Raw genomic sequence first — 14,093 nt, 5'->3', positions numbered from 1 at the left:
CCGCACATTTGCGCCATAAATGGACGAAACAGGCTAGGCATTTGGCCTCCGGCATCAACCTGCCAATACAGATGGAGTCTTGACTTAACTAAACCTATACAAATGATGTAGCAAAGCAAATCAAGCCTTGGCCTAAACCGATGTGATGTATACTCCTTCTTCAAAATTCTCCAGTGACTTTCCAATCGCATCGTGGTACGCGAAATTGGGATTATGGCATCCGACCCACGTCGCCCACACATTGAAGCAATCTCCCACCGTGATCCAACTTGGGAGTATTCAGGCCTGTACCAGTTAATCCAGAAATATCGAAAAACCTTCGTCTGGCCTATAGAACGACGGTAGTCAAGCATTTCACGGATAGAAGACGCATGAATTTCTTCGTACGTTTCGTACACAAGAGCTCGTGGATGCTCTGCACTGTCGTTAACTACCTTTGGCAGTAGCGGGTGCCTCAAAAGATGGCGCTTAATCATAGCGCGAAGTTTCTCCGCTTGCTCTCGAGTGCATACTTTTTTGCCCGACTCGTTCGACAAAATCCATTCTGACTCATCGGATAAGAAATTCAAGTACTCTGGCAAAGCGCTTTTCAGGATGGAATTCCTAGCGTTTCGACTGAGTGAGCCCCATTGTTTTTCGTCTTACCAGTGATATGCTGATCTATAGCTCGCAGGCTATGCCACAGACACAGATGGTGCTTGTACGCAGGGTTGGTTGTTTCGCTTGAAAGCAAGACTGGCAGCGGTCACCTCTATTTTGCGTAATTAGAATCCTAGCATTTTCAGCGAAAGATTAATATCTAGGCACCTGCAAAGTCTTTATCCGTGTGTACCACGCTGGGCTTTAATCCGGCATCTCGCAGAGCAGTAAACCATGCTGTCAATCTCGATCCCCTCTTGCTCTCCTCCTGAATACCACCGGTATCCAGCAGAAGGTAGGAAAGAGAAAGAGAAACAAGGTCGTATTCAGTGAGAACACAATAGAGCTCATATCCGTGCTTGTTTGTGTTGAATGCAGAGTCGACAAATATTTCGCTCATTTTCCCCCGATCATAATTGACTGTATCACTGAAGCAGGGTCAAGAATGATAGTGAAACACCCGGTTTTTGGAGTTCTTCAACTAGCTGATAGCCGTCTTGTTCTCCAATGAGAAGCTGGGCAGATAAGAAGTCATTTGTCTGATCTCTTTTCCACTGTATTCTAGTAAATGAGAGCCAGACATTGTAGACTTGTTGCCTAGTTATTGTGTGCAGGTCCGTCCGCTCAAACTGAGAATCACCTGCCAGTCGGATTAAGTTCTGATATATTTCCGCGGAGAAAGGAGCTTCTGCGCATCGATATAGCTTCGTACTTCATCGGTCACATGAAACTTTGGTGTTTCAAGATGACCTCTATGGTCGTAAACTCTGACTGCTGACCCGTTGTCCTTCGACAAAATGATATAAAGCTGGCAGTGGCAATCGAAGAACTCTTTCGGGACTAAATTTGGCGTTGTATTAGCCAGCCAATTAAGCTGTACCTACTTTGTGCAATATCGGATCACGTACTTGTGTATCGCTGAATTTTTAGAGGATCTCGCTCAGTTTCGCATTCAGTGGAACGTGAACAGGTGAAGCTGAAGTTGGTCATTTCTCTCGGTGCACCGTCGTGACTGAAAGTAGTAACCAGTGCAGTCGAAATGTCATTTCTGAGCAGCTTTGCAGCTAAAATTTGGCTGAGAGAGCGGCCCTTATCTTCAGAGATTGTGCTGCAAGATTAAACTTATGACCGTCATGTTGCTCTAGAAACGATGACACGGCAAGGGGGTCTTCCTTACCGCCTTCACCAAAAGAAGCCAGTATATTGCTCTGCGAAGACCCCACTCATGAACAATTATGCCAAAGCAATATAAAGTCTAAGGAATTACTCTTACTTGATATCATTTAGTTAGGGCTGTGGCGGATGCGGCTATCCGCCTAATTTGACCGAATCCGCCATCCGCCGTCTTGTCGAATAAATCCGCCTTCCTATCCGCCGAAATCGGATAAATCTAAAATCACACTCGTGCCGCCAGCGACGATTTGTAATTAGAAAGTGAAATGCTCTCCATGTGCCGCACGAATTTAACATCCCCTTGCATCCCTTGCATTTCTGTTACGTCTACTTCATTCTCTATGCGGCACGCTTGGTCAGCATTGGTCTTATCTGGTCCCTGTTTCATTCCGTTCCAGGCTCCATTAGATTTGGCGATATGTTTGGTTCCTGGCAGACTGTGTTAGATTGGTGATATTGTAGGGTACCTGAAGACCATTCTGTTCTAGACTGCGTTAGATTAGGCGATTTTGTCCGGTTTCTGAAGACATTGGTGTTCCAGACTCCGTCAGATTGGAAGTTAGATATGGTGATATGTGATATGGTCGGCGACATGAGCGATCTGCTAAGCAATCCGGGGAGTTGGCATGCCTGGTACGAGAATAATGTAATTTTGTTGAATGTAGGATGTGCAATATGTACATATTGATAGAAGCAGCCACAGGAGACGGCTATAAAAGGACATGTGTGTAGCTCCTCTCCCATCGAATATATCACAAGAAACTTATCTTTACCGCTTTGGACGTATACGCGCCTCAAGTTTGACCAGTGCTTCTATCAGACCGGACTTGAGCAAATGGACACCATGGTAACGCGAGGTAAACGCATTGACTACTTCGTTCTCAATGACGGAAGCGATGAAGAAGCCCCTCTCGAAGATCGACTGCAATGCTCTCAACCCCATGACTGATATGATAGCCTTCCTGATTCTGAAATCTTTCCCTCTGAGTCAGCATCAGCAGTTGGGTCTTCACAAGAGATTCCAGATGATGTCGTGACAAGCCAACCTCAGTCTTCTCGAATAAGAATTTTGCTTATTCGTATTCGACATTTTCAGCAAATTGTTATTCGCAATGGGTTAGGGTATTCGTATTCGATTCGTAATTATTCGTAACTAAACTGGCCGGCGCTCCAATATTTTATAGCAGCCGCCAGAGACTATCTAGCTATCGCTGTGTCGAGCGTGGCAGTTGGAGAGACTGTTCAATAGTGAGAGGGTAATGCTCGGGAGACCCTCGCGTTCACTTGTGTTGCTGGATATGTAAATTAGGGTTTAGGGTTCGAATTTTCGAATAATTTCGAATAATCGACTATTTATTCGTACGAATATTACTAAGCAATCAACTTCGAATTATTCGTATTCGACTTACGAATATTCGTAAAATCGTTATTCGTGTCCAGCCCTATACGTCGCAAACAATCCCACTCTCTGCCGTGCAAACTGCCAAACAGTCAATAGTGAACACGGACCGATCTGCACAACAATACGAGATGCATCGCGGGGTCCGGCTGTATTATTTGACTGTGCTTTTATTGTCGGGTTATCGGGTTTCTTGCCGTCTGAAGACACATCCGTTAGACAGCCAGTTATCAGCCTAGGTCAATTGCTTCTATCTGTACCGCGCCATGAATATCAGATGAGCTGCGGATGATCGCTGCAGTGTGGCTGTTATCTCACTTGGCAGCAATATCGTGCGTGACAGATCGGTCCGTGCAGTTATCGGTATCGTCGTCGAGGAGAAAAATGATTTAACACCCCGTCAATTAGCCCGTATTCAGTTGCTTTGGCCCAGAATAGTGTAAGCACATATTTCGCGGCCGGGCCACAATGTTGGGCGGCGGTTTTCCTGCAGCCGGCGGCTATTTTTTAAGTTCGCTAAATGCCCTGGAGGCCCGAGAGTCGGCTACTGCCGCAGACCTCGTTAGCGCCAAACATGAGCAACCAACCGGACAAGCCGCAGAATCGCAACACGCAAGGCAACCCTGAAATTCCCTGCACTTCAACAGACGCTTTTCTGGTTGTATCTTCTCTGAGATCTCCGGCTTGTATGTGGGGGCAAGCCTTGTGGGAATCGGAAATATGCGCGGTCTGCGAATTCTATTATGGATTTAGAGTTCTGGTAAAAAGCACAGCATCGCAAAGCATATCCTGGAATCAAAATTACGAGTCTGTTACCCTCACCCTATCCACTGCAAGTACGTTGCAACTGATTTCTCAATATATTTATTGAAAAAGGTACACAGGTAAGCCGTCAGTGAGCTAACTTTTGTCCCCAAAACAGACAAACCAAATTCCGACCCAGCATTACACCTTATGATACTGGAATAGATCAATAACGCGATACGGTTCATCACCTTCGCCCTACTTCACTGCCCCCTTCCCAATTCAAATGAAGTGTGTTAGCTGTCCATCGCTCTGAAAAGCGTCTCATTTCCTCCGAGAGCGTCTACCTATAATGGAATCAACCATAGTCTCACAGACGGAGCCGGCGCAGCTCGTCCGTCCCGAGGCCCAGGTCGAGCAAACCTCCATGCGGCCAAGCGACAGTTCGCACGATTATAGTAATAATGACGATGGTGACGACGACTATGACAGTGAAGCCAGCTACACTGGAGGTGACGACGAAGATGACGAAGATGACGGGGATGATGACGAAGATGACGATGATGATGAGGAAGATGAGGAAGATGAGGAAGCTCGTCGCATCCGACAGGCTGTATACGCGTTCCAATCCGGTCCCATTGCGGACTTCGATACATTCAGTCCACATCAGGTACCACCGCCAGCAAAGGCGCCCGAGAAAGAGGATGTTCCGGCGTTGTTGGAACTACAACCAATCGGCCGTCAAAAGGTCATGTTCCTTAGTCCCGAGACGTGGCGTGTCAACTTGATGTCCATCTCGCGATACGGATTTCTCTTCATTGCTGATGGCGAGGTACTATTCATGCATTTTTTAACATAGTACTGTTAAAGAAATTAACATCGTGCTAGAGAGTTAAGGTATATCGGATATCATCCCCCGCGCGGCCAGAACTCGTCTTGTTTACTCATATCACCCCACCGAAACCAAACCCACCAACAATCAGCCAAATCCTTGGCGCCAACAACCCAATGAATTTATTTTCTATCAACGGGCTTAAAATTGGTACACTTGGTGGCGAGGAACATTTAGTCATTCTCACTGATGCTGGCCAGGCCATAGTATATTCTACCACCAGCATACTGCGACATCAGGGCCAGGAAAATTCAGGAGAAATTGCCAAGGACACAATGCCCATGTTCGTCCTTCAGGTTGAGAGATCTGCATGGGGTGTCGATCTTTATGACCCTGAGAGGTTAATTGTGGTTTCAGACAATAGCCACACTATTACAGTTTTCAAACTTGGATTCTCTGACAAGTGGTATCCCCACAATGAGCGGCAAACACGACGACAGAAGCGCCAGCTGGAAGCGGGCTCTTCCTCGGAAGAGTACGCTTCGGGAAACGCATCGGCATCCGCAAACGCAAACGCAAACGCATCTGACGCCAATGGACGCCAAAACCGGCAACACAAGCATCACCGCCACCATAAACACAAGCTCTACAAATCTTCCGCACCACAAACTAAACGAACGCGAGATTCCGAGGCGTTCACTCGCAGTATTCACAATGCTCATGACAATAATATCCCAAATGTCCGATTTGTGGATGTCCCGATCCGCGATCCAACCACAGACATCACCACAACCCAAGTTTGCGTCTTGAGCGCGTCAATCGACGGCGATGTCAAGCTTTGGGATATAAATACCATGCGCTGCATTTCTGGCTCACTGTTTTTGGATAAGAAAGGCTGGTCATGTTTGCCGCTATGGAAGCACGACTTTGCATTGGTTCCCAACATCAATATCATTTCCGGTATGAAACCGCTTACAGACGACGTTGACCCGACCACTGGACGTTCACTGCATAAGCCTGACTCAAACCTGACAATATCGTATCCGGTCAAGTCCCGAAGTCCGCACATGACTACGACAAGAAGAAAGAGACTAGGAAATGTGGATAGCGAGGACGTCTATCCGTACGTGATGTACGAAGAAGTCACCGATGCATTGGAGGACTTTGAAGCCCAAATCTACGTTACTTCAATGAACCGAATGAATAACGAGCATAACATGTTGGATCCACGACCGGGACAGCCCCCAGCGGACACGCCGTCTTCATATGACGAAAATCCCATGCTCACGGCCGAAGAACGCAAGTCTGGCTATATACTGGACGATCTGGTTATTTTCCACTCGACGCTCTATCAGGCTAGGTTGGTCGCATTTAAACAAGGAGAACAGTATTTGGCGAATATTTGTCCAGCCGTGTTCGGCAAACGGATACCGATCGAAAACTTTACGGCCTCCTTCGACAGGTTGAATATGTCAGTCGTTATTCCTGAGTTGGCATGCGCAATAGTAGCCAGTCAGGAAGGTCTCGTATCCATCTTCAAGTTGTGCAAGACAGACGATGGACATATCGGACTCAAGCAAGAATATGTCATAGCCGAGCGCAAAAAGTTCTCCTCAAACAACACGCTACTCGGTCTAGACGTCTCTGCGGTCGAAACTGATGGCTCGGACTTGTCCCGCAGATTTGTGCTGTTTCTGATATACTTAAATGGCACAGTCGTTACCTACCAACTCCGGCGAAACGACATCGGCATGATTGAGGACGTACAAGATGTTGAGGATTTGGTTTTTTAAGGTGCATTTATATTATCCGTCTTTGGTACTTAACGTCCCCTCTCGTAGCTGTCACATTTTTACTCTTCGACTCCGCGGTATAACATTCTCTGGTTGCAAGATTCAATTTGGCTTTCATCGTTCTCTTTTACCACCTGCAGCAGGAAACAACTTGTACACTACACATTTTCTTAAGGTCTGTCTTCGTTTTTGGATTGGTGTTTCTTTATTCCTTCTCTTGTTTTGCCGGGGTTCATGTAACAACTAAATTTTGAGCTTGTAACAATAATTTAGGAGTTTTATGTATTCACTACCTTTTGGCAGCTTTATCATTACTATGTTACCCCGCCCACCACTTTGACTAGTGATATTGCCTAATCATGACTTCAACAAAAGATCTCTCATGTTAATGTCTACCGTAGTAGTGTAGAGAAGCTCACAGGTGCTAAATAATACTCAAAAGAAATTGAAATATGCAAATAATTGTACCAACCGAACAAAATTTAGTCCTGACCGTGGCCATCTAAAAACCAAGGCCAATAACACTTAAATATAGCTGACAAAGTAATGGTCAAATGGGAGTAGGCTCAAGCGTCTCCGTCTTCGTAGCCGTCATGTACTTCCGACCAGTGTTCAATAGACATATTCCATTTTCCGCCGCTTCGCCGGCATCATCGAGTACTTCTTCCAAGTCACTTCCGAACGCGCGTCCGGCATCCACATCGACACCACCAGACAGCACCTCGTACTCCTTGGTGACACTTTCCTTAATCTCTTGCACCGACCTTGAGGATTGTGCTATCGTTTCGCGAAGTTCCTCCTCTTTCTGCACTTGCTCGTATAAAATTCGAATCTGATTCTGTTTTTCCGCTATCGAATTGCCGTCTGAGTCGGGTGATGTCGTGGTCGTGGTGATGATAGGATCAGGCTGTGGATCGTTCCATGTCCGCATCTTATTCTTTAGCAGATATTTCCCATTATCTTGCCGCTCCATTACCACGAATTCGCAGTAATTCACATTCTTCAAACTCTCAAACCGCTCAACCGTCCACCGATACCACTTCATCAAAAATACCCGCGACATAAGTCCATGCGTAACAAGAACCAACACCTTGGCAAACTTATCCGAACTAAACTGCCTGAATAACGTCTCATTGAATCCCGCACATCGATCATACACATCCGCAGCGGACTCCCCGTTCGGTATCCTGTAGAAAAAATGTCCGTACCGTGCCCGGTCTTTCCAGATTCGCGACATCTCTACCTCATCGAACTGAAAATTACCAAAATCCTGCTCGCGAAGTCGCGGCTCTTCGTATACTCTGTATTCCACGCCGTCGAGCTGGGACACTATTTCCTCCGTCGTCTCGCGCGTGCGTCGGTACGGCGAAGTGTAGATTAGAACATTTTCCCCGGGGAGAAGGATTTCGCGGAGCCGTTTGCCCGCTGCCAGTGCTTGTTCGTGACCGCGGCTTGTGAGCGGGACTTTGTGGTTTGGCACGTATCGATTTATTGATTTATCGCCTATTTCTGAAATCAGTACCTTTGTAATTAAACTCAGCCGGAGGTGTCGAGGTGTGAACGTACAATTGCTCTCTGATTCGCCGTGGCGGAGCAGGATGATCAACTACATGGCCGTTAGCATCCACTCCTCTCGCCAAATCGTTCAGTCCATTGCAAATAACTACGCACCCTTGGCCTCCCCATCTCATTTGTATATTCCTCTGTTGAGTAGTCCACAGCGGTCTTCGTTACCTCAGTGTTACGTCTCTAGTCGCTCCGTGCAGCATGCTCGAGTTGAGATTCCAATGACACCACTTTCGCGTCAGGGGATGATATACATAATCCAGCGCAGAAATGATGTGTGCTTCGAGCTACGCACGACCCGCGCTTGTTGGGACACTAACCCTTAACCGACAAGCCACTTTCCTTTGAACCGAGCCAAGACATCACCTGATATTTGAATCTTTTGTTTCGACTGCTAAATCGACTGATTTATCTCGCAACTGCATTCACTTCACGAGTGAATAGTTAAATATATACAGCTATAATACAATTATCATGGATATACCCCAAACAATTAATTACTGCCCAACCCCAGACGAGCAAGTAAATTACTGCCAGGACCCGCACCGCCTTCCTGGCTCTTAATACTCTCCAATAAATTCCTCATAATTTCAAAATCGTTATTCTCGTCTTCATTTATTATTCCTTTTGCCAGCAATTCATCAGCGATATTGCCGTCTTGGTCTTCGTGTTCGCTGCTGGCTTCTTCTTGGGCGGGATCAGTTCGGAATTGTTCTATTTCTTCTGGCGAGAGCTCTACACCCGAGTTAGTTGAAATCTGATTAGAATCTATGCAGAAACACCTACTAAGAGCTTCTTTTAAGAAAAATTCGAGAAAATCGTCTTCGTTGACTTCATCGTCGTCGTCGAGCTCTTCAATATGCGAAGATTGGGCAGCCTCTTCATCACTATCCGATATATCACTTGAGCGTAATCAGCAGGTAATCTCCACAGGCGCATATAACGATCACTTACTCATCGAATTCAACGCCGTCAAATCCAGCCTTCTCATCATCCATAAATTTCCTTAGCCGATCCACCATGGACTTGACTTTCTCCTGTGACTCCAATATCTCCCGCTTCGCTTCCTCTGTATCCTCGGGCTGGTCGTTGTACCCGGCTCCAGGTCTGGCGTTGGAATCGAGCATGCTTTCAAACTCCGTGAAATCTATATCCATCCATTTGTCGTCATCTACAACATTGTCCCAAGTTGCTATTTCTTCGTCAGACAGTTCATCCATCATTTCCAACCCATTGATGATGTCTGCGCCAATGTCAGATGTATTGTACGCGTCGCCGGAAACTTCTGCAAATGTCTTCTTCGCTTGCGACACTAGCTGCTGATATAGCGTTGTCCCCGGAATTTCGTGCTTAAAAAAACCTTCTTTTTCTAACATGCGCATGTACTCTTTAAACCTTGGATCAATAGAGTAATCCTGCCACAGTTAGAACTTTCGCCTCATACACAAGTCGACACTGACTCACCTTCTGTTTCCGGGATTTAGACTTTCCAGATCCTGTGCAGAGCAATTCAAATCCACACGCAATTTTCATACCCAGTTCAGCTTCCTCATAGCCCTCTTCGTTCGCCTTTGGCACCTTGAACTTCGCAGGCGGAATTATCCTCTGCGATTTCATCTGCGCGTATAGCAGCTTTGTGATCTTCACCACACATGTGACACTATCTTCAGGCGGAAAGTTTCGCATCGCCGCGCAGACTTTCATGCTGATTGGGTCGCGTAAAAGAAATGCTTCGGATGCAGGGGCTATATATCTCGGACTATGGTGTAATATCTGGGCGACGCGACGTGGTACGACAACTTTAGTGCGATGTATGTGTCCTTGGATGGCCTGTGGGTACCCCTCCAGTCTTGCAAATGCTTCCTTCTGGAGGATCTGTGGGTGATATAGCATGCTTGCGTTGTTGGTTAAGAATTGGAGCGCGTCGTGGAGAGTGTAGGACGTCGCCGAATCAGGATCTTCCGTGGGGATAATGCAGAGATTGCCGTTATATATCCACACCTAACACGCACACATTAGCTATAAATCCCTTGTTATTAGCCAAATAACAACTCACTCTATTATCTGCATTGTCGGGATTCAGCCACTTTGGAATCGCATTCGCCGCCTCGATGAGCAAGAACTCGCCATCGTTGTCCGTGATCCTATATCCTCAAGCATGTTAGAAGCCCAATTTTACCTTCGTGATTTCAATCACTTACTTTACAACAATATCAGGAAACTTCTTGCTTAATTCTCTAAGTATAAAGACAATGAACCACTCGTCGTCAATAGAATCTCCAAACTCCGTAACCCCGCGAAGACACGGTTCACCTGAATCAAGGTAAGAATCTGTGCAAATCTTTACATTTCGCACATACCAACAAATTCAACGAGTTTCACATTAAATTCTTGACGTTGCCAAATATATTCCCTCGTCCATGGTTCCGATAATTCGCTCGCTGCGGACGCAACATCCTCTAACTTGGCTTTTCTTTCAAGTTTTGAAATAGGACTGTCACGCGCGTCGCGCAGAAAAATCGTGAACTCGACACAATCATCGGGAAGATCTGAAACTGCGGAGAATATCTCCATACTACTAGTTCACAACCCGGCAAAGGAGCTACTATGTCTGTGGACTAATGAAACGGTTGATGAAAATGATCCCGTAATCGATTGAGCTAAGAAATATAGCCCTAACCCCAAGACCTTCCCGGAAGGGTTTATAAGTAGAGCAAGAAGACGAAGGGGAAGACATAGAGAGTAGTTTGAGCTACTCGGAGTTGGGTTTGGTCAAGAGTTCTTTCTTCCGCGCAGGACAGTCAAAGTTAGGAGTTTGAATTTCAGGATTGGATTCCCCATTTGACCTGATCCCCCTACATTACGTTCTTGCTATTGACGACCAGTTTTTCATTTGCATTACGATAGCAAACTTCCAATCAATCCGGTCACATAACAGCGCATTCGAGACATACACATTATATTAATCCCATTAGGAAGTTAACATACAAGGACCTTTATCCAATATTTAATATTGTTCTGCATCTCAAAGAATGAACTGGAGGTTAGTGTCGATGGGATGCGAAGCGCTTAGCTGTGGTTTCTGCGAGTACTTGGCAGCCATAAGTTGACGCATATTTTGCAGCAGTGTCAGATAACTTTGCTGTGGATTCTGACTGAGGACTTCCATCAACGCCCAAGACATTGCTCCAGTAGCCATTCCCTCTTCAAACGAGTCAGCTGAGGTTTGTGAATCTTTACAGCCAGAGAACAGAATAACGTCTGCTGGCGAAGTTTTAGTTCTCTTTGTCACTTCTGCGGCTTGGGAACCACCGCCAGCGGTGGCTTGTTTGAAGGCAGACGTAATGGAAGATATAGCGCCGCCTAAATCGCCCCTGGAATAGGCGTTTAACGCAGAAAGAAGACCCATACCGGCCTCCTTTGCCAAGTTAGGCTCCTTGAGAACACCGTGGGTGGAGTAGATGTAAGGTAGATCCAGAGCTGTACCAGAGTGGCAACTGTCGAATATTGCGGTTAATCGGACACCGGGCTGCAGAGGACGGACCATAATATCTAGAAAAGACAGTTATTAACATAATTCGACAGACTTATGGACGATCAGAGTACATACTATGCATATCATCATCAACCAGGTGGCCAGCAGTCTGGTAGTCAACTGGATAGATAACCTCGTCGGATGCATCATCCTCATCACCATTAAGATCCTTCGTCTGGCCACCATGACCGGAATAGTGGAAAAATAACGAATCATTAGGCTGTGAGTTTTTGACAAGCCATTGCATGGCACTGATCATGTTTGCCTTTGTGGGGATTGACCTTGGGGCGATTTGGTCGTCAGTAAGAATAACCATGTCCTCATATTTGTAGCCGTAGCGTTCTGTAACATGTTAGAACCTGTTCAAAGACTGAGAAGATGATGCACATACGGGCTAAAAAATTCGAAATGTTCTTCACGTCGTTGATGCAGCCCTTCAGCTGATTTCTCTGTCCAATGTAGTTTATGCCGATAAGCAATGCTTTCCTGCGGCCCTGACAGTTAGAATATTGAAAGCTATAGCCACTTGGGGCACCATTTCCAAACTGTTGATATCCAGATGGCGGTCGCATGAGATTCTGTGGCCCAGCGAAGTCATGTCGCTGTCCGCCGTTATTATATGACTGCGCCTGACTAGCGCTGGTGCCGAAAACTTGTTGTCCATAGCTTCCTTGGTGATATCCCTGGTTCCCATGATTATAGCTTTGCTGAAGTCGATTATAATCGTCCTGGTTGTAGCCGCCGCTGGATTGACTGTATCCTCCGTGGTTATACCCTCCATTCTGTCCGTATTCGGTGTTCTGACCGTATCCACCTTGGTCAGCTCCGTAACTGTATCCATCAGGACTAATTCCTGCAGGGGGTCCAGGTGGAGGACCAAACGGAGGCGGCCCAGGTGGCGGACCACCAAAATATCCAGGAGGACCCTGAGGAGGACCATAATTTACGTACGACCCCTGCTGCCATTGACCGTACCCTCCACCTCCGCCTTCGTTCTGATAGGTGTAATGCTGGTTGCCGGGATAAGACATTGCTTGCTTTGGCGCAGACTGTTATACTGGACCAATCGATTGATTGCTAGATGCAAAACCCAGTGCCAAATCAGGAGGATGGCGTTTTAAAAGTATATGTATTGTACGCCGTGGCGAGCGGTAGTCTATGCATAATGGCCCGGCGTGAGGGCGCCTCAAATTAGAACGAAGAGTAACTTAGGTAACTGTCTCCATTGAATCCATATAGCCACATTACATTCAGCTTAGTGTAATAATATATAACTACAATACACTTATCATATAAGAAGACAAAATTAATTATACATATACGGCGAATTGACGTCATAGTCATGGCAATACAGTACCAAAGCCGCAGTTGAGGCGCAGTCGTCAATTGCGCGCGCCTTGAACGAGCCCCGCATGATGTGGCGGGGCGACTAATAAAGTGAATCCTGGACCTGCGATCGCAATTCAATCGACAAAAAGATCCCATTGGACAACTTCTAACGACTCTACAACTTTGCGGCATATTGCCTGTAGTAAACCGATGCGCAATAGTACACTTGAGTCGATGTCGTCGTTCTCTGTAAATAATCGCACCGCCTGTTCAGAGCAATTGATGGCGGAATTAAATGAGATCAAAACATCCGTACTGTTTTCAGGTAGTCGAACAACCGCGAGAGTGAGTACTAAGTACATCAGATCCGCACTGCGATTTTTGCCCCATTTCTCTGCAATTTGTGTGCCAGTGATCATATAAGCTGTAGTGGATTGTCTAAATAGGACATGTTAGATCGAGATCATGTACGAACCAGACTGCAGGACATACGGTAAAAGTGATATGTCCAGCGGTACCAGTCCTAGCACTTTCGCCCTTGATATGCTGGAATTAATTGAGCTGATTTCATCATAATGAGCCCTGACTGAATTTTTGTCGGCGATCGCTGACGAGACGCTGGGATCGTCGGATTCTAACCTTTCTACCAGTTCAATAATGATCGAGTTGTCTGTCGACGCGGACGAATCATTGGCCACGAAAACCTCCTGATTGTCTGGAATCTGCCGAAAATTGCTAATGAACAATCAAAAATTAGACCCTCCTGCATACATATTGCAAATAATGGGCGACAATACAGCGTACCTAGCGTCGATAAATCCTTCCGGAAGTTGCACTTTGATACCGCCATCAAAAAGCCCAACCGGCCTAAATTCTGGCAAAGTCACCCTGGCCTCTGCTTCTTGAAGTACTTGCGAATATGAGACCATCTTTCAAAAAGCTTTAGGGCCTATGGGTAAAGCAGTAATGAGCGCTGAGATATTCCGGGAAAGAGACGAGTGCGCGGATTTTACGAATTACTCTCAGATCCATTCATTGCATACCCTCCAGCCGCACCACAGTAAGTTGGCCCTGCGTATACTC

The 14,093-nt window shown here is 46.2% G+C and overlaps 6 protein-coding genes across 6 annotated transcripts; 1 reads left to right on the top strand and 5 right to left on the bottom strand.

Moving 5' to 3' along the window:
• Positions 1 to 132: 132 nt before the first annotated feature.
• V1513DRAFT_456766 (uncharacterized protein) lies at positions 133 to 1,629 on the bottom strand (the record flags this gene model as incomplete). The annotated part of the gene is made up of 7 exons (XM_066899593.1): positions 133 to 268; positions 292 to 572; positions 617 to 735; positions 808 to 1,059; positions 1,100 to 1,298; positions 1,352 to 1,479; positions 1,548 to 1,629. 7 exons carry the CDS (start codon positions 1,627 to 1,629, stop codon positions 133 to 135), a joined length of 1,197 nt encoding a protein of 398 aa, XP_066755578.1.
• Positions 1,630 to 4,195: 2,566 nt separating this feature from the next.
• V1513DRAFT_216257 (CRT10-domain-containing protein) lies at positions 4,196 to 6,855 on the top strand. Its single transcript, XM_066894374.1, has 2 exons — positions 4,196 to 4,787; positions 4,844 to 6,855. Exons 1-2 carry the CDS (start codon positions 4,308 to 4,310, stop codon positions 6,578 to 6,580), a joined length of 2,217 nt encoding a protein of 738 aa, XP_066755577.1. The 5' UTR covers positions 4,196 to 4,307; the 3' UTR covers positions 6,581 to 6,855.
• V1513DRAFT_216253 (histidine phosphatase superfamily) lies at positions 6,856 to 8,518 on the bottom strand. Its single transcript, XM_066894373.1, has 2 exons — positions 8,252 to 8,518; positions 6,856 to 8,186 (listed from the first exon to the last, which is right to left on the bottom strand). The coding sequence occupies exons 1-2, from the start codon at positions 8,264 to 8,266 to the stop codon at positions 7,131 to 7,133; spliced, it is 1,071 nt and encodes a 356-aa protein (XP_066755576.1). The 5' UTR covers positions 8,267 to 8,518; the 3' UTR covers positions 6,856 to 7,130.
• A 121-nt stretch (positions 8,519 to 8,639) lies between these two features.
• Positions 8,640 to 10,720, bottom strand: V1513DRAFT_374330 (SGT1 protein-domain-containing protein; the record flags this gene model as incomplete). Its single annotated transcript, XM_066894849.1, has 7 exons — positions 8,640 to 8,881; positions 8,933 to 9,048; positions 9,101 to 9,561; positions 9,611 to 10,147; positions 10,203 to 10,290; positions 10,348 to 10,459; positions 10,507 to 10,720. 7 exons carry the CDS (start codon positions 10,718 to 10,720, stop codon positions 8,640 to 8,642), a joined length of 1,770 nt encoding a protein of 589 aa, XP_066755575.1.
• A 451-nt stretch (positions 10,721 to 11,171) lies between these two features.
• Positions 11,172 to 12,712, bottom strand: V1513DRAFT_374771 (caspase domain-containing protein; the record flags this gene model as incomplete). Its single annotated transcript, XM_066894867.1, has 3 exons — positions 11,172 to 11,698; positions 11,757 to 12,023; positions 12,073 to 12,712. 3 exons carry the CDS (start codon positions 12,710 to 12,712, stop codon positions 11,172 to 11,174), a joined length of 1,434 nt encoding a protein of 477 aa, XP_066755574.1.
• A 216-nt stretch (positions 12,713 to 12,928) lies between these two features.
• On the bottom strand, positions 12,929 to 14,075 carry V1513DRAFT_216198 (uncharacterized protein). The gene is made up of 3 exons (XM_066894372.1): positions 13,815 to 14,075; positions 13,503 to 13,745; positions 12,929 to 13,448 (listed from the first exon to the last, which is right to left on the bottom strand). The coding sequence occupies exons 1-3, from the start codon at positions 13,937 to 13,939 to the stop codon at positions 13,145 to 13,147; spliced, it is 672 nt and encodes a 223-aa protein (XP_066755573.1). The 5' UTR covers positions 13,940 to 14,075; the 3' UTR covers positions 12,929 to 13,144.
• Positions 14,076 to 14,093: the final 18 nt, after the last annotated feature.

This window comes from Lipomyces chichibuensis (assembly GCF_038497645.1).
Source record: "Lipomyces chichibuensis strain CBS 12929 unplaced genomic scaffold V1513scaffold_4, whole genome shotgun sequence".
NCBI classification, from domain to species: Eukaryota; Fungi; Ascomycota; class Lipomycetes; order Lipomycetales; family Lipomycetaceae; genus Lipomyces; species Lipomyces chichibuensis.
The sequence above is the reverse complement of the archived record's forward strand: the minus strand, read 5'-3'. Positions and strand labels throughout refer to the sequence as shown.